General features: G+C 41.3%; 1 protein-coding gene across 1 annotated transcript; it reads right to left on the bottom strand.

The window, feature by feature from the left end:
• Window positions 1-294: 294 nt before the first annotated feature.
• FAM107B (family with sequence similarity 107 member B) lies at window positions 295-8,434 on the bottom strand (the record flags this gene model as incomplete). The annotated part of the gene is made up of 3 exons (XM_084254371.1): window positions 8,271-8,434; window positions 1,415-1,565; window positions 295-411 (listed from the first exon to the last, which is right to left on the bottom strand). Exons 1-3 carry the CDS (start codon window positions 8,396-8,398, stop codon window positions 295-297), a joined length of 396 nt encoding a protein of 131 aa, XP_084110497.1. The 5' UTR covers window positions 8,399-8,434.
• Window positions 8,435-19,573: the final 11,139 nt, after the last annotated feature.

The raw sequence follows: 19,573 nt of genomic DNA, 5'->3' as shown, positions 1-19,573 counted from the left end.
ACTGTAAGAAAAACCAAGCAGTGCAACTTTCAAAAATTTTTTCCAGTGTCCTCTTCTTTTGTTGCTGTTGTGGTGTTTTTTTTCCTCTCAGTTTCCAAACACAGGTCCATTATCATAAGTGCTGGTCAATGTCCTTCATTTGGCGAATAGGAACTTCACCTTAACAGGTGATTTGTCCACCAGATTGTGGGAAAACCAAAACCAAATCCTTGTTAAAGTAGTCTGCTGGCTGGGCTGCTCTCGGGGGCGATCCCTGAGAAGCAGCACTGAGGAGATCCACACAGCTTCTGTGCCCTACGACTCCTGAGCTTGGGCCACTTCTTGACCTGTTCTCCTGAGATTGCCCTTAACCTTCACAAACTCCGGAGCGTTTTCTTGCTCTTCTTGTAACTTCTGCTTCTCGAGTTCAACCTAAATGAAATTCAGAAACAGGAAAATTATTTCTATGTGGAGATGCTTTTCATAACACTCCTCTTTCCAAAGTTCTTAATGATTTCATTTCCCAGTGTAAAAAGATTCTCTCCTGGTCTCTACATTAAATATGCGTGAATGCAGGTATGTGTGTTTATGTTCTGGGGTGATTCTGCCCAGGTGCAGCAGTCTGTTGGTGGCTACTATAAGCAATACTAAGAGATGACAACCAGAACCTAAAGATCAAGACTAAAAAACAAGACCCTGAGATCAACACTAAGTTGTCCTGGAGTCTTAGTGAAGGTGAAGATTACTCAACCCCTTGAGTTTCCAACACTACAATTCGGTGATATTCCCAGTTGGGTTTGCCTCCTGAATCTTTTCGAGGTCCAAAATATAACTCTTCCATCTACCTTGAATGTATTGTAGCCTGTGTGCTAACACTTTGTCTCATATTTTCCTTTAATGGTACAAATATTTACATCTCGCTCTGGAAAATTCTACTTGCTCCAACATCCTCATTTCACAGGACAAAAAAGACAACTTTTGAGATAAATGAGAAAGAAGACAAATACTCTAAGATATCTCCTTTTCGTGGAGTCAAAAATCATCAAACTCACAAAAGTAGATAGTAGAACAGTGGCTACTATGGGCTGGGGGGCTGAGGGGCTGGGGGGCAGGGGAAAGGCGAGTCACTCTTTAAGCCACAATTAGTAAATAAATAAGACCTGGAGACTTAATATACAGGTCAGTGATTACAGACAACAAAACTGTATGATAAATACTAAATTTACTAAGAGCCTAGATTTTAATAGTTCCCAACAATAGAAGACATGATAATTATGTGATGAAATAGTGGTGTTTGCTAATGCTATACTGGTAATCTCACTGCAATATGAATGTATCAAATCAACATGCTGCACATCTTAAACTTGCAGTGTTTTATGTGTCTCATATATCTCAACTTAAAAAAAAAGACAACTTTCATGCCAATCACCCCTACCTGCTCCAACTTCTGCTGCCGTTTTAATAGTTCTATTTCCAAGTCAGATTTCTTCTTTTGTGCTTCTTCTTCCTTCTGCTTTATTACTTGATCTCGTTTTCTCTTTTCCATCACCTTCTGCAGTTCTGGCTTATTCTGAGGGGCCAGACCCCTGCAAAAGAGCATTAACAAAAATAAATTAATCTAATGGACATATTTCTTGTGAAAGATTAAAGCTTCAGCCACAGAAAAGGTGTCTACTGGTCCACACTGGCGGTCTCAGAAATTCATGAACATTAAGAGAAAAAGCAAAAGCTATTTCCAAGAGTCAGCAAGATCCATTCATTCAATAAAAATATAGTGAGCACCTACTGTGTGCCAGGCTATATAAAAAAGGTAAGTAAGGGCAGGATGGGGTGGGGAAGGCTGGGAACACCATGAGTGTCGTGAGCACCCAGGATGGAGATGAAGATGCCCAGAACAGGAGATGCTTCCACCTGGAATTCTAGAGAAAGTTTTCCAAGATCGAGTACCTGATCTCATGTGTGTACTAACTGTTGCACAGGAGAAGGTTAGTACAGAAATTTAAACAGCAAAATGCCCCTAGACTCATCTTTAAGTTTTTAGATTTCAAACAGTTTTTGTATATCCAGAGGCACATCCAAGCTTTCATCATTTCCAGATGCACGACCATGGGGAACCCTGATCCCCAACTCTCAATCCAGTGCTGCTACAGCTAAACCTTTTCAGAGGTGCAATTACTATTGACGATGCACGAAGTCAGGGGTAAGGGAAGTTCTATATTCCTGAGAGATAAATTAGGATGCCCTCTTCAAGTGGGAGGAAACAAAACCAAAAGACCATCTCCTCGCCACTCTCCACCTACAACGTCTGCAGCAAGGGATAGATATTCATTAGCTTCTCCTCACACGGGATCTCTTCAAGCTTAGCTGTTAACTGGGACTCTTGTCTCCATTTCCTCTGCCACTCCCTTTAGACACACCAAGCTTTCCAAGGGACCTGCCTGGTAGCCTACCTTCCTGCTCATTCTCTTCCTTCTTTGGTTGCTTCAGCCAGCCTACATTAGTCATTAAGTAATCTCACCTTGATTTTAAAATTTGCAACGAGATGTAAGGTGAAAATGAAACAAGAGCAGGTAGTACCTGAAATACCAATTTCAGACAGCACAGGGTGTGAGTGATAGTTAATCTTCACATTCTCACATGTGTGCGTGCACACACACCTGAGTAACTGATAACTTAAGCTTTCTGGGTTGTAAGGAATGGGAACAGGCATTGCTGAGCCAAGCCAGGCATGAGGTGGGCCCGTGCACCTTCCCCGCACTCTCTGCCCTTGCTGATGACTGCCCCTCTGGAGGTCAGGGCTCCCGATCAACAAGGAATCATTTGAGTAACTGCCCAAATCAAATCATTTCCAAATTGTGTGCTCTGGTATGCAACATATGAATCTCAACACACTGGTTTCAATATCTGCCAAGTTCATACTATCACATCTAAAAACTAATCCTCAATTTCACACTTATTTATCCAGCTATAATTTTTTAAATACTGGCATCTCTCCTCTCTACATAGTTTAAATCACAATAAATAATCTTTCAAGGTTGTTGTTTACAGAGGAAAAAATAAGTATATTCCATCCGTGAAGATGAAGGACCCATTGTCAAAACAACTTAGGTCTCTACTTTCCCAATTTTCATTAGCGGAACTTTCAGGAAGAAAGGAAATAGTAAATTAAGTCAAATTTCCAAGTGAAACAAAGCAAGCAGGTTACCTAGCGATTTAATTATGTTTTGTTTCAGTTTTTAAGTTCACTTGAAAGGGACAGAACTATATACAGACTAGTCTAGAAATTCAATTTTTAATTGGCACAATAGAAGCAGCTTTGCTTACAATAAGAGGTGCCATTTACCACAGGAAAACTTGTAAATAATCTTAGTAAAGAACCATTAAAAATTCCTTGACTATTAAAAAGATTCAGTATGACACTACAGGCGGAATTAGGGATTTATATTTTAGTATTAAGAATTTAGCTATCTGCATAATTTAAATTTCAAACATTTTTCTTTCCCTATATTTCACTGGCAAAATTAATTTCCACTGTTATTAAAGTCTCCTGGATTATGCAGAAGTTACTGAACAAACTCTGATGTATGATACATTAAGCTGACATTCTATTGCAACATATGAATGGGCTTACCTCATATAGAACATTCAATTTCTGTTCAAAGATTTTACATAATGGTAGTAATAAGATAAAATATTTAGCAACAGAAAACTCAGGAAAATGGTGATTCTATGACAAATGTTCTGCAATTACAGTAGTCAAGAAATCATACAAATTTAGTTCATATTTTATCAGAGCAAATCATTTAGCTTCATGTGTGGAATGGAAAGTCAAGCACTGCCCATTTGATTCTGAGTCTAAAACTAGATTAAACTGCACAGACTAGGGTTGCCAGACAGGAATGAGCTTCTCCTAATATCTGTGTGACAACAGTTAGCTCTCTCTTTGGTCAATTCTGACACAAGTAATTAACAAGTACTTCTAATCCTTCCTGACTGAGGGATGCTCCAGTCCTGGGGGCTTTATGCCAATCAAGATCAACTGTTGGGCCTCCCCTGGTGGTGCAGTGGTTGAGTGCTGGGCTGCGAAGCTGCTGCAGCCTCTGCAGTGCCGGTTCGATCCCCAGCCGCTGGCGAGGGTCCCACATGGTGAGCAGACCTCTCCTGCCGCGCCCACTGCTCCCCTCAGCAGTGTACTTCGGTCCTTCTGCCTGTTCTGCTCCGCGCTCTGGCTCTGGTGAATTCTCTCACCCTCCCGCGCTTCTGACTGTACCCAGTGCTTGTATAAATATATAAATCTTTAAAAAAAAAAAAAAAGATCAACTGTTATACCTGGGTCTGCTTGCTGTAACTACTATAATGGGCCAAGCCAATAATTTAAATCATGAAATTAATAAGTGATCATTGCAAAAAAAATAAGTGGGGTAGTGCATGTATATTTGTAAAATAAAAAGTGAAAGTGCATCTAAGCCCTCTGAGAAACGAATCATGGGAGCACCACGTAAGTTGTATTCTGTGTATTTCAGGTGGCCCTGAAAATAGTACAAGGTAGAGGCCCTGGCCCCATGGACTCCTTCCCACCCCTGCAGTCAGAGAGAGTTAACAGCATGGTCTGCGCTCTTCCAGACATCCAGTGCCTTCACAAACAGTTCTACCTCATTCTTCCCAACATCTGCACAAGACTTCACACCAGAGCGCCACTCCACCGCTAGACACAGGTGATGTCCAAATGCTCCCTATATAAATCATGGAGGCAATGTACGTCCTTGTACATTTACACCTGTACTCTCTTAGGAGCATTTCTGTCAGCCTGAAGTATAGAAGAGGAGTGGCAGGCTCAGCATCGGCACATTTTATATTTTCATGTGCACTGACAAACTCCCTTCCAAAAAGGCTGAAAGAATTTACATTTCCACCACCAGTGATGAAATGTGCAGACAACTTTAAAGGTAGGTTTCACATTTTACATATACCACGGAGGATATTCAGGACAGACCAGAAGGGTCCACCTTTACTCCACCTCACCTCAACTCCAGGTACACTTAAACCCTCAAAAGCCAAATTGCCTGCTCACCTGGGAAAGCAGGAAGCCAGAGGCAAGGGCTCCCTCAAACTCTAATGGGACATGCTTGCCAGCCCAATTGGCCAAACACGTCCTGATCAAACATTTTTGCCTCAGGGTTGAAGGAGGAAGGCTGCATTAGACTTCAGTGCTTTTTTTTTTTTTTTTTTTTTAATCTTAGATCTGGTTTGGTGTGCTTTCCACGTTTCTTTCTGGTTCAATCATTTCTGCCTTCATGAATTCAAATGCAAATACATTTATCTTAACTTCCTGTATTTTTTTCCATGTTGTACAGCAACAAATGTCCATTGTCGAACTATTTGTCTAGCAAAGCATGCAAAAAGAAAATCAACTAAAAACATAGAAAACTAGAAACCACTTATTGAAATGTACAAGCCAACGAACAATTTTAGGGATGTGTTTAGCTGAGTGCTCTATACTTGTACCAAAAGTATTCTACTTAAAGAAAACAGACTTTTCATAAAAGTCTGTTCTCATTATATTGGAAATATTAATTTTTTCAGATCTCTTTCCATTACAAAAAAATGCCATTTGAAATCTGCCTTTTCATGCCATTGGGGAGACCCATAGAACCTGAGAATTTTCCAGAGGGTCTTAATAATTAGTTCTAGTGGCCAACTGTGACTGGGGCAAAATTTAAAGATTTTTAACCTGAAACTTAGCTGGATTCAAAGAAAATGATATAGCAGAAAGAGTGCAGGTTTTTGAAAGACTGCAGGTTTCAGAGCTCAAATACCAGCAAGTATTTATTCTCCTGGGGAGTGACTTTGCTTTTATCTTACGACCTCTAAAAGTAACTCAAAAAACTCCTGAACTCCTAGGTCTTTGAGCCAAATTTGTGCTATATAAGGAGAAAGCACAAAGCTCCCCAACAGTTTGTTTTGTGTTGATTTCATCTCTCTCCCTCTCACTCTCAAGAAAGAGCATTGGAAAAAGATTCAGGTACATAAGTATAACATTTTACTGCTGAGTTTCTCTCACTCATGTGTCAAAATGAGATGATCCCAACACACATTGGGTTAGTGGAAAGATCACTGGGTAACTGATATTTATACATGTCATTATTTAATTTTTATGAGAAAGTTATTTTTATCTTCCACTTTATAGATGAAGAAACAGGTCTCACAATCCTGTCCAAGACCATAAAGTTGCATAAGTGAAATGGCAAGCCAGGACTCATTCAGCCCTTTCTCTCTGACCCCGAAGCCCCTCGTCCTTCCTGTTGGCTCATGTCAGAATATGAGCATCTCCCAAGTGAGCTGGGCTGGGTCTTCCTAAAGAGGCAACTTCTTAAAGAGGTAAAGAAAGCAGGGACTGAAAGTGAAAATCAAAATCAACAAACAACTATGAACCAGAGACACTCTATGGGGGGTGGGGGCGGGGAGGGGAGGGATTGGGGTCAAAATAAGGGGGTTGCAATTGTATGGGGAATATAAAAATAAAATGTATTTTAAAAATAAATAAATAAAATAAAATTAAAAAATAAAGCAGGGGCCATAGAAAGGCAGATTGACGGGGGGGGGGTGGCGGGGTCCATTTTCACAGAATATTTCTATTCTAGGAAATCTGCAAGCAGAGTCAATTGCACCAATCTATATGTTTCACAGAGACCACTAAATAACTTTCTGTGGAATAACTAACTGATTAACCTGTAATTCAGAGAACACTTAGCCTGCCAATTTGGGTTTTGCCTTGCCCCTTCTCTGACTTGGAACCTTTTAATAGACTTATTTTTTTTAAAGGAGCTGGAATGCTTAATGATTAATTAAACCCCCTACTCCCATTCTGCAGATAAAAGGACTGAGGTTCAAGAGATAATCAGGAAACCATTTAGAGTGGAGACAAAATGGAAAACCATTTGTAGTGGCAACTGCTACTCTCCTTGGGTGTATCAAACTTTCAATCTCTCCACTGCATGTAGACAGGGTTGCCCAAGCAGGAGCACCTCCAAATTCTATGGCCTATTCAGGAATAAATATAGTCTCCTGTTGGGCATGATATGACAAATCCATAGTTTCCCCCCCTCCTTATGTTACAAAAACAGGTTGAAGCCAAGTACTTATATTTAAAAAGGCTCAAATTTGCATTCAAATTAATAAGGATTAATCCTTATTAATACATTCATGTGTGCTGGGGATTAAAGGGAGTAGTCACCCCTATGATATGGAACCAGAGATGTATTTACAAAGATTCCTGGGGTGGGATTATGAGTTGTGGCGGGAGTATACTCAGGAGGAGAACTACCATAAAAACATTTCCTCCATTATATATATATATATATATATATATATATATATATACACACACACACACACACACACATACATACATACATATATATGTATATATATATATGTTTAAATATTTAGTTAGGCCTTCCCTCCAGAGATTAACTCTAATGCTTAGCTTGGTCTACCTATCTTTCAGTTTAATGGGTTCAGCAAAGAATGTGTGGGTGAAGGATCTGTAGTTCCACAATTCAGATTGAGAATTCCATTCTGACCATCAGAAAATAGTTCCAAACACAGTTTGAAAGATCTTAAATAAATAAAGTCACCACATGACCTAATAAACAGAGTAACTTTGTACCCTCAGCTTTCTCGGTCAACTGGTCCTGACCAGTACAACATCCAAAATTGTTTATGGCACAAATGGTGCTAACGAAAGATAGAAGGCAAAGGTTTTGCTTCCCTCCAAAAATAATCAGTAATAAACAGCGCAATAATGATTTAAAATGCCACTTAAAAATAAGACACACAGAAGAGAAGGTTCTTATCTGTTAAGTCTGATGTAATTCTAGTGTTTTCTTTGCCACTCACAAATGCTAACATGGGCAAGATTTATGTCTGATTCCACATTCCCCAACATAAAAAGGAAATAAAGAATTTTTATAAATCTAGGAAAGAAGGTATTCCTCTTCTGCTTTAAATCTTTTATCCTTAATCGAGCCCCTTCCATCAAAATCCTATAATATATGTCCATCTGAGAAGGGACATGGAGCTATAAGTTTTGAACAACTTGGGGGTAGCTACACCTGCAGATCTTTTCTTATGGAGGGGTGTCCTGGCTCAGGGATGCCAGAAGGAATCAGGAAGACTGGAATATGATCAAGACATGAAAAAGTCTTTGCAGTCCTTGTAAACATAATTAAAACGAAATCTATCAGTACCTTTAAACTCCCCAAGAAAACCTGCGCAAGAAAGCATCTTACCTTTTTTGATTCATCATAAGTTCTCTGTGAAGATCTTGATGGTTCCGGGATGTTTTGACAGGATTGACTAGTTTCTGGGGCCTAATTAGTTCAGGATTATCATCTTCTATATAGTCTGGCTCAGCCATGATCCTTCTTGAGATGAGGTATGTGTCCTTAAGGTCAGCCTCCGCTGTGCTGCCTGAAAGAGAGAGATGAGACTTGGCTCAGAGAGAGCTGTGCCTGGACAGAAGCGGGGACCCTCCTTGGCCCACTTCACTGCTTCATGGAAAACTCTTCTAATGCTCTACGGAAGTCACTAGGGGAGTGAAGGAGCAAGAATAGCCATGTTGCTCTGCACTGCCTGTGACGAAAGCAAAGGCATCCCCAAACCAAATGCAGTTTTGAGTTTCAGTTCACACAGGCCATTTCCCACCATGGCCAGAAACCAAATGAACCCACTAGGACATGGCTTCCTTCAGCTGTAACAGGTACTTGGTGGGTACTCGGTGGGTACTGCGACCACAAGGCTGCATCAGCGAGAGGCGTGCAGAGCACAGAGGCAGGTGGGGCTCCCCCCACTGCCTGGAGGCTTCATCCTATTCACAGCCTCTCAAGTCTTTCTTCAAAAGTCACCTCCTCAGAGGTCAGACTTTTTGGCGACCCCACATTAACCTGCAATCCCCTCCTGACATCACACACACAGAGGTCCATCTGGCAGGCATTTGATCACGACAGACACCTATGCACATCTGGGGTGCTGACCATGTCCCTGCTTCCCTACCCCCAAAGTAAACCTGGCAAGTGTTTTGAGATAATGAACATGTCATTTTATGCTTTCCTGCCCCTACATGATAACTTTATTTTCCAAACCAAAAATCACATGAGGGTCCTGGCAAAGCAGAGTAGTTGACATTGAGCCTTGCCTACAAAGTCCAGAGTACATGATTACTAATTTCCTATCTGGTCTATGCCCATAGATGGAACGGAAATCTGCGACGTGTAGGGATGGAAAGAGAGTCAATCAGAGCACACCTAGTACTGCTGCCTCGCCCCACCTTTCCAAGGAAGTGGAGAGGTCGGTCATGGGTCCTGTCCCCTCAGAGCCCTGCAGCAGTGCTGACGTCCAGTCACAAAAGCATCACAGGATAACCTCTGTTTTCTGTCTATTTATTCTATGCAAGAGCTAGAACCCCTTCTTTTCCAGTTTTAACTCCCAGGTCTAGTAAAGTGCCTGGCACGCGGCAAAAGCCAAAGAAATATAGAACTAAATCAAACCTGTACTAAACAGAAAAGTTGGAAAGCTTTTCCATGAATGAGCTCCTTGATAGAAGACAGGCTCCATCTTTATCTCTGACCATGCATCCATCCCCTGAGCACACATCTAAATGGACATGTACTTGTGTTTACACATAGGGGCAGGACTGAGGGAAGAGCACAGGACCCAGGCATAAGGCTTGAGGGGTGAACACTGGAAAAGAGTCAAGCCGTATTTGCACTTAAAATTTAAAAAAAACAGAAAACCAAAAGCAAGTCTGGTGGTAGTCAATAAAAGCAAGAGTTGGCTCCAAAGTCATCAGGGATCTAGACCGAAAGGCCCAGCAAGTGCATGCATGCTAACGTGTCCACACTGGCTGACAACCACCAGTGCTGCAAGCCCAGTGCTGCAGGTACCTGGGCACCTCAAATCCCAGCAACATCCCTATGAACAAAAGAACTAGATCTTCACTTTAAAGATAATAAAATGAAGGCAAAAAATGAAATAACCCATCTATGTTAATATTGCCAGTAGTGTAATGTGAAACCAAAATGAATGTTCTTTGATCTCAAAACCCATGTGTTGTCTACTGAATAATGCCTGACATTTTATTGCAAAATCTTTTGGAAATTAATGTAAAAGTAAAGAGCATTAGAAATCCAATGACCACATCAATAAAATAGAAAAACCATATATTAATAATTTGTTTATGTATTTTAGGTATAACTGCATGACTAAGGCTCAAAATTACCAAGTGACTACATATATAACTATACCAAACATTCCTTAAATATAACATACATACATATAACTCCTACCTGCATTGATCTTTTAAATAAAAATGCCTGCAACCTTCCCCAAATGGAGAATTACAAACCTTGCACATGCTGAGTCAGCGAACCCATGACAGCCACCCTGACTTGTGCTACAGCTGCCCCTTGGTCAAAACTGTACAAGCACCATGCAAACGGCTCAGTCTGTCTTTAAAACCCAAGGGAAGTTTCATTCTAGTTAATCAGTAGCCAAGAAGCCAACATGCTACCATAAAAGGATATTTCTCTGCCCTAAACATGGACCTCTCCATGACACCTAATCAAAACAGATTATCACCTCCTAAGGTCAATATTAAGTTGGGGAGGGTGGGTCTAGAGGCTATGTGGGAGAAGAAAATGCAGGCTAGAGAGAGCAACCTATACAAAGGCCCTAAGGCAGGAGTGTAGTGGGTGTTCACAAGGAACAGCAAACAGGCAGCGTGTTTATAGGAGAGTGACTGGCAGTGAAGACAGAAAGGTGTAGGGGCCAGAGAAGTGGGGAACCTGAAGGCCATTGTAAGAATTCTGGGGCATACTGGGGAGTCAATCAGGGTTTTAGAAAAAGATGAGACAAGATCTGATTCAAGATTTTAAAAGATCACTTTAGCTACTGTGAGATAACAGAGAAAATAGAGAGGCGGTATATACATACACATACATATGTACACAGGTCTCTGTCCCCAGTTCCTGACACCGAGCTCCCCCAAATCCTTGTAACTAGGACCATGTTTTGTTCTAATATGGTGACTCTGGGTGGGCTCCTGAGGGGGTGGGGGGATCTGGTCACCAGCAAGACCAAGTTATGATTAGACACTTGGAATTTTAGCTTAGTCCTCCATCTTCCAGAGAGGAGAGGGGGCTGGAAATGGAGTTAATAATTGACTTGCTTATAAGAGTTCAACATAAACCAAATAATGTGGGGTTCCAGGAGTTTCCATACCCCATTATGGGGAAGGTGACTCACCTCAACTCAGGAGCTCCTGTGTCTGGGCCCCTACCAGACCTTGCTCTCTACATCTCTATCTGGTTGTTCATCTGCACTCTTAATCATATCCTTTAATAAACTGGTAATCTCAAGTGCTCCCCTGAATTCTGGCAGCAGAATTCAAATGAATTGAAGCTAAGGAGGGATTGGTGGAGTCTCTGAATCTGTAGGAAGTTTGTCAGAAGCAACCTGGACTTTCAACTGGCTTCTGAAGTGTTTGGGTGTGTGTATAGGGAGGCAGTGCAGTCTGTGGGGCTGAGCCCTTATCTCCACGTAGAGAGTGACAGCACTGAGTTGGTAGGATACAGAGAATTGCCTGGTGAGAGGAAAATTACGCATTTAGGAACCATAAGTGTCAGAAGTGAAGTGTTCTCTATGAAGTCACAGGAGAACACAGGGCGGAAACACTGAGTAGGGAAAACTGGGTTTTTCCCTACACTGGGAGATAAAAAAATACAAGTCTTTCCTTTATGGCCACCTTAGAATAGGTTTATGATGGCAAGGAAAGACTCACTGTCCCAGTAACTCAGGTGAAAGATGGTTGCGACCCGGACGGCAGCACCACAGGGGGGAGGGACAGATGGATTAGGATGTATTTTGAAGGCAAAGCCTCTAGCATTTCCTGAAAGACTGAACACCAGGTGTGGAAAGACAGAGGATCCGAGCATGACTCTTAGGTTTCTCTGGACACTAGGCTTGTCACAGTAGGGAGGCTGTGAGCAGAGATCAGGAGGTCTGCTGCAACCTCGCGTTTCTCCTGAGCTCCTGAGCTGTGCTGATGGCTGATGAAGGATCTGGTATCTGGACTGCAGCTACTTCTCAGGGACTGTCCACCCTGGAGCCACAGCCAATACGTGCCAAAAAACATCCAAGTGATCTGTTCAACTTCCTTCCCACTGCCAGCACTCTGTCTTAGAGAACTCTTCCATCCCACAGACCCATCCCATTGTTTCCTTATCACCACAGTCCCTTCCCTGCAGCAGCACTGCTGATCCTCTTCCTACCCCAACCCTGAGCTGTCGCAAGCCAAATCTCACTTATCCCTTCCTATGAGATAAATGTCAAATCTTCCAAGAAGGCTTCCCTAATTCCCCAGAGTGGCAATTAAACTCTCTGACCTCTGAACAACTGCAGAATTTTCCTTGTTCCCCCTTTCTACCACTTAACAAAAACCATGGGTCAGTTTCAAATTAAAACATATTACTGCCTCCTATATTCAGTCCAAGTGAATACCTTGCATTACAGCACCACGTGTATACTTCCTATCTCTTCCCTGCAAAGACCATATCTGGTTGACATGCACATTCCTCAGACCCTTTTGATGAAGTAGCCGACTGCGGCTTACTACCAGCAGAGGGAGCCCCTGAGCTACTTGGCGTCCACAGAAACAAAGTGCAGCAAAGCTAAGAGGCCTCACTGGCATGAAGTAATCCAGAAACTTGACAAAAAGGTAAGACAAAAACATCTGGATATATATAAAGGCACTTTATGAGGGGCTATTACACAAGAAACATTCTTCTGACATAAACATGAAGACATTCTTGTCATGTTCACTCTTCTAGGCAAGTAACTGATTGCTAAAGTAATTTTTCTAAAGTATCAAGTTTAGAAGGAAAATAGAGTAAACTCAGTACAGGAGATTTAAAGCTAGCTTGAGTTCTTGGACAAAACTTAACTTCTCTGGCCCTCTGTTCTCCCATTAAAATGAGTGTTGTAAGCGCTGATGGAAATGTGGATGTAAGTACCCTGAATAATTCCTGGCATGTCCATGAGAATGCATTAAGTGGAACTATTAGTAGCCAAATTATGTGACCAAAAGCACTGCACATTTTTTTTACAGGTCTGGGAAATTTCACACAAAACTCCACCTCCCTAAGTCCTGGTTTCTTCGAAAACAAAAGAGTTCAACTAAATGACCCACAGATCTTCTCACTGGGTAACATTCAACAGTTCTAAGAACCATTCATGTTGAGATAATTAAGAACCTTCTGAAAAGTGCAAGAGCTATCACACCTTTAAGGTGCTACACAGAGTTCTCAACAGGTCCTGTCAGAGTTAGGGATATAGCAAGACAGGTCTGATGGTGAGGGTCTTTATGCTATCTGAGGTGGGAGGGAATCAGTAAATGATTGTAAGCGAAACAGTAATAGAACTACATTTTACTCAGTCACAATAAACACTGAAAACCGCTACCTGGTGAGAATTTTGTCTGTAATTTCTATAAATCAGCAAATGGAAATCATTACTCAAAATCCACTGTTCCAGAGAATAAGAAAATTCCAACCTTATAAATGGATTTTGGAGTCTTGTTTTTCATATTTTCCTTTTCAAAGGTTCATTCTGGGCCCAGCTCTCTGCTAATCCCAGGCATTTTGTGTTAATTGCTTTCCAGAGGTGAACAGACATTTCCACAGAAAATTTCACAACCAGACTAATAAACATTTATTGCATCTGAGTTTCTCCATCACACTATTTGAATCCAATAGTTCATCTGCTTATTCCTAAGGATAAAATTTAAAGCCCAGTCCCATAAGGTCTAAAAATCGGAATTTTGAGATTATACTAAATTTCATGTCTACCTAAATATTTTAAATCCAATTCTACCTAGAAGCACTAATAACTAAATCTTTTTGAAAACAATACCTGAGATACAATGATTTGTATAGCTTACAAGTATACTATTAACAATCAAAGCTAAACAATTAAATTTTTTAACAGTTACAACTATTTCTGGAAAAAAGGCTCTCCTCTGGCTCACCCAGGCTTCCTGCAGGGAAGGGTGGCTGTGGGAGAAAGGTCAGAGGAGGGAGTGGGTTAAGACAGGAATCTCTCCCAAATGACAAAGGTTTTCACTGACTTGCCTGGTGAACCTAAAAATTCAGCTGTGAACTAGTAGCCAGCGACACTACCTGGTACCCAGGAGACAAGAAACAGGGAACCTTTGGGACCACAAACTAAGATTCAAAATGAGATCCGACCAGAGCAATCTTCATAATCACAGAAATGTTATTTTTCTACTTTCTCCAGTCCCACGACTGCTAGAACTTCCAACTCATTAAATTGGCTGCAAATATACTGCAGTACAAATGCCAAATGGCGAAGCTCTTGGGAAAACACCAAAATCATTTTCTCATCAGTTTTTTCCATCCCCCCAAAATGTATTTTTTTTAAAAGGCACATGTTTTATATTTAGAAGATGGAAAAGGAGGAGGGAGAGACCAACAAAGGCAAGGCAGAACACACGCCAATCTCCAAGATAAACTGGTCTGGGTGAAGCGGGGTCCACCACTAGGTGGCGATGGCTCCACAAATAACTAGGTGTACATTTTCATAGTGAGGACCAGGACAAGAGCAGGGATGTCTCACCCTGACCATCAGCACAGTTACTGCAAGTACAATGAAAGCATCAGGCCAGGAGAAGACCCCATCATGGAGTCACTTGGTCTCTGCCCTGCACATTGGGGCTTCTCTCCATCCCTGAGATAGGAGTTTTATTCCCTATTGTCTCCCCCAAAAAGCTGAGAAAACTTTAAGAACACAGGCTCCAGATCACGCTGGTGGATCAAAACTCTCATTTACTGTCTGACTTTGGGATACTTTCCTCACCAGTTTAAAAAAAAAGAAGGAATGGCAGATTATCTCATAGGGCTGTTATGAAGAGTAAATGAGAAATGTATACCAAATGCAGTGCCTGGAAATAGTATACCTTCAGTAACCATTACCCACTGTTAGTGCTGTCATTAGTAACAAAAATTAGTAATAATAACATTGTTACTGCTGCCCATGGTTACACAACTACTGAAGGGTAGGACCAGGGTTTGAACTTGGGCCTATCTGATTTCAAGGGACACTCTTAAGCATTCCACTCTTCTGGACTGGGAAACTAAAGGAAGAACTGGGTTCACTTTAAGAGAATGTTTTCCTCTAGCTCCCAAAAGATTGAAGAAGTTTTCCACCATCATAGCTTTATAATCCCAAGCAGAAAACATTTTGCAAAAGATGACATTCAAGTAGAACTAGCAGACAGGACAGAGACATTTTATTTAAAACATAAGAATGTTTTAAGAATGTTATAAGAATGCCCACAGCAGTTTATTCATAATAGGCAAAAATAACTGGATGCAATCCAAATGTCCATCATCAGTAGATGGATGGCTAAACAGTGCTACACTGATACAATGCAAAACAGCAACAACAACAAATGGACAACAACAGCAAGAAAACAGTGGGCTAAATTTCACAAATATATAGTTGAACAAAAGAAGTCAGACATACAAGTTCATATGGGGTGATTCCAACGCTCAATGCAGAAAAACAAGGCAAAACCAATTTCTGGTGTTTGATATCAGCATAAAGGTTACCTTAGGGGTAGGCAGTGAGTGGGGCAAAGGATAAAGAGGGTTTCTGAGTGCTGGTTATGTTGTTTCCTGATACAGATTCAAGTTCCACGGGTGTGTTCACTCTGAAAATTCTATCGGTTTACTTTTTGGCTCATGTCCTCTGTATGTATATCACAATAAATACAGTACATATTTAATAGCTATGAAAATTGCCATCTAGAGATCATCTGATTACTGCTGCACTACTAGAATTTTATTATTTCATTCACTTTAAACCACATTCAGTACATGAGAAGTAAAACAGAATCAAGTGGGAAAGAGCACTGAGTTTGAAGATTACCCATCCTGGATTAGAATTCTGGTTATGTCACTTACCAGTTTCATGATTCTGCACAAATTACATAACCCAGGTCTTGATTTCCACAACTGTAAATCAGAGCTCACATTCCTACATTTTCAGTTTTTGTAAGCATTAAAAACTTATGGAACCCATCCATCATACCCCATTCCTGCCCATATGGCAGATACTCAATAAACAGGACAGTTAAATAGTCCCTCCCAAAATAATAAATTCATGAATCTAGCTCTCCATTAAAGTCCTGACAAAGTGAAAGCAGATGAGCATACACTATAAATATACCAATTTAGAGTAAGTTTAATGGATAAGCCCACTCTTTGGCCACTGCTTATTTTTCCAATTTAGATTTTGACAGGCAACAGAGAGGGACAGGGAGACAGAGCAAGAGTGGAGGAGAGAAAAGAAAATCCCTGAGAGCTAAGGCGAAGCACCGAGGAGCCTTCAGTCCGCACCTACCCATGCCTTGTAAACCCTGCTAATTTCCCAATCTCTGTGCTTGAGCTTTTTTATCTGAACAATTTAATGGCCACTTCTCCCAGATTTCTCACTAATCTGTTAAAAGTAACTATTGTGTGCACAGAGCAATAACACAGAGATGAGGGGACCACAAAAACATAACATTTCCTAGTTTAGCCTGATAAAAAGTTTAACTCTTCAAACATCAAGAGAATCTTACTAATGCTCACAATGTACTTAAGCATCCAATGCATGTGATGAAATCTGAACTAACAGCCCAGTGAGGGATAACTACAAAAAAGTCAAAACAGAAAGTAGGCAAGACCTTTTTAGATAGACATTTTGCACAACGTTGTAAAGTTTGGGCAGATAAGCAATGGGTGGAGGACAGCTAGCCAAAATGTGCTATAAAGCGTTGTAATCCTTTACTCTTTTGCATGTCAGTCTGTTGGCACCGTACACAATGTTTTACTGCTCCTTCATGTTTAAAATCAAGTTCCTCCTGTATTGGTATTTACATTCATGTCTAATAAAAACTAGTCAAACACACACAAGGGAGATTCACAGAATGAACAACTGGAGCAGAACCTTAGAGAACCTGTATGCCAAAGGGAGGCACCTGGGCCCTACTGGTGCACAATGAGGAGAAAGTGACGCTGTCAACAAATCAAAAGTTTGGGTTGTTTTCCATGGAAACCAGCAAATTTAATCCTGCCACTGAATTCCTTCTGCCTTCTAGCTCCCCAACGTCCAAAGCTTTGCTTTCAAAAGAGTTTGCTATATTATCCAATTATATTGCATGAAAGCCAAAGTAAAATTTTAAGAAAAGAAAAAGTTCTTGAATAATCTGGTTTGGCAGGGAAGTTGGATATTCAAACTATGTTGGAAAAGTTTGAGATCAAAATCATTGGGGGTATGAGGAAAAAAAAGCTCTACGTAGAAGAAAACTAACAGGAAATAAATTTAAATGTATTAAGTTGCTGCATTGGGAAAGGAAAAAATGGTTTAAGAGGTGAAAAACCATCCCCCAAGCGTCCTGAAACAGCTAAGCCTCTTGGCCCAACAGGCAGCTTGGTGATGGTGTCCCTCAAGTACCTAAACAAATCCTAGAACTTGAGATAAGACAAGAAATTCTGCACATTACCTCCCCTCCAGTTCCAAGGCACATCTTAGAAGTCCAGGTGGACTGCGGTACAGCCCAAATTCTGTGTGCAGTGAGTGATGGGCGGGAGACGTGCACCTCAGCACACATAGAAAAAGAGAAAGGATAGCCTGATGTTTGGCATCCTCTAGGGGTGGTAACAGTCCACACCACAGGACGACTGAGCCTGCTAGTCTTCTTGCGTCTGGATGCCCCAACCTACTAGGTTCTGCCTGAAATAGCACAGAAAGGTTTCTCAACCAAAGTAGCCCTTTGGGCTTATTCCCAAAAAAAAAAAATGGCTAGGCCCCAGAAACAATCTAGAGCTATTTCAACCTGGAAGGTCCTCAGCAAACATCCTCCTTACCAACTGCTATCTCCAGGGCTGACTGTGCCATGGGTCAATCAGATAAAAGGTGCTGTGCTCTGGCCCTCAAGGTCTGTTCACAAGGGCTGTGATCTGTGAGGCAGTCAAAGACAAAACCAGATCCCTAACAGAAACACATTATGCAAAACAAATTCCGTGCAACCAACATGGAGCCTATGCGGTATGATCCTATTTGCAAATTGTCTGTGTCTAGGAGTTACCTGAGTTATATTACACTATTTTATATTCACAAAATTCAAAATTCCTAGGGCTCCTGGATCCTTACGGTACAGTCATCTTAGTCTCTCCTTGGAATTCCAAGGCACTGTCCAAATCCTCCCCCATAGGAAAGCCAGCGCTTGGACAACCCCCTCCTGGTTCCGCGTCCACCTCTCTACCCAATCTCTTGGGTCAACAGTTCTCCAGAAATAGGACCCCAGCCCTATATTCTTTCTGCCTTGCCTTTAGAGAACCCACAGGCTTTGAGGCTCCCCCTGGCCCCACTATAGGAGATGGATCAGATTGTTGTCTGGTAGGAAATAAATATTAGTATAATGGTTTGCATAAATAGCTCCATGAAGTAATTAGTACTTCATTAATATGCAGCCCATTAATCTGTACAAAACCTCCAAGCAACTGAAATGCTGTCCAATTAACAAATTTGTTTAATAACAGATTGCCTTAAGCTCATTAGCCTTAAAAATTGTCTCAGACTGATAAATGACACTTATCTAACAACATTTGGTAATGTTGGTAGATGACCATTAAGAGGTTCAGAGTTTCTCTCCTACAAAAAAAGCGGCTTGATGAGGCCTGAAGTTCTGGGACCCCTTGTTTGACTGGGAGAAGTGTTCTATGGCCTAACAGTATCATCCACAGGAGAAGGCACAGTCTCTGCTCATAGTTTTCTAAAGGAAGTAAATATTTTCACATGTGTTTCTTTATTAAAGGAAAACTACTTTTCTGAATTGCACTAAGAAAACGACTATGTATAAATTCTAGAAAACAAAGGTTTGGCCCAAGAAGAGAACTACAGCTACCACAGGTCCCAGAATGCTTTGAAGCCTTTGCAGGACCTTACCGGACTGTGTGGACCAGAAGTGAAGCACACGTGGGGTTCCTGTGACTGAGGATGGGCGGCACCAGGGCTGAGCCACAGACCATGATCGCTCATGTCTTCTTTGCTCTCTACCATGCAAACACTTAGATTCTGCTCCTCCAGATTCTGCACTGCTCCTCCAGCACAAGGAAAGAAAAACCAGCCAATTCTATTCCAAGGCTGATTATCTGGTTTTAAAAACTTTTGAGGTGAAGTTTAATTGAAAGTAATAAATTATTTAACTTCCTTATCTGTAAAAAGAGAAGGCAGGAGCAGATGACCCTTGAGATCCCTGACTATTTGTAACATTCTGATAATAAAGGTGAGTTCCGCTTATCGTTGAGCTCCTGCATGGGGGCTGACAGCCAAAGGCTGAAGAGCTTTGGCTACATAGTTAGGGCCAGAGGGACATAGGGAGAGTGTGCCCCTCAAAATCCATACATAACCCATTCCTACTCACCCTTGTTTCCAAGAACCACTGGCTTCTTGTGAAATCAACACTAAGTAG

Source organism: Talpa europaea, assembly GCF_964194135.1.
Source record: "Talpa europaea genome assembly, chromosome: 14".
In the NCBI taxonomy this organism is placed as follows: Eukaryota; Metazoa; Chordata; class Mammalia; order Eulipotyphla; family Talpidae; genus Talpa; species Talpa europaea.
This window is presented reverse-complemented; position numbering and strand designations above follow the sequence as displayed.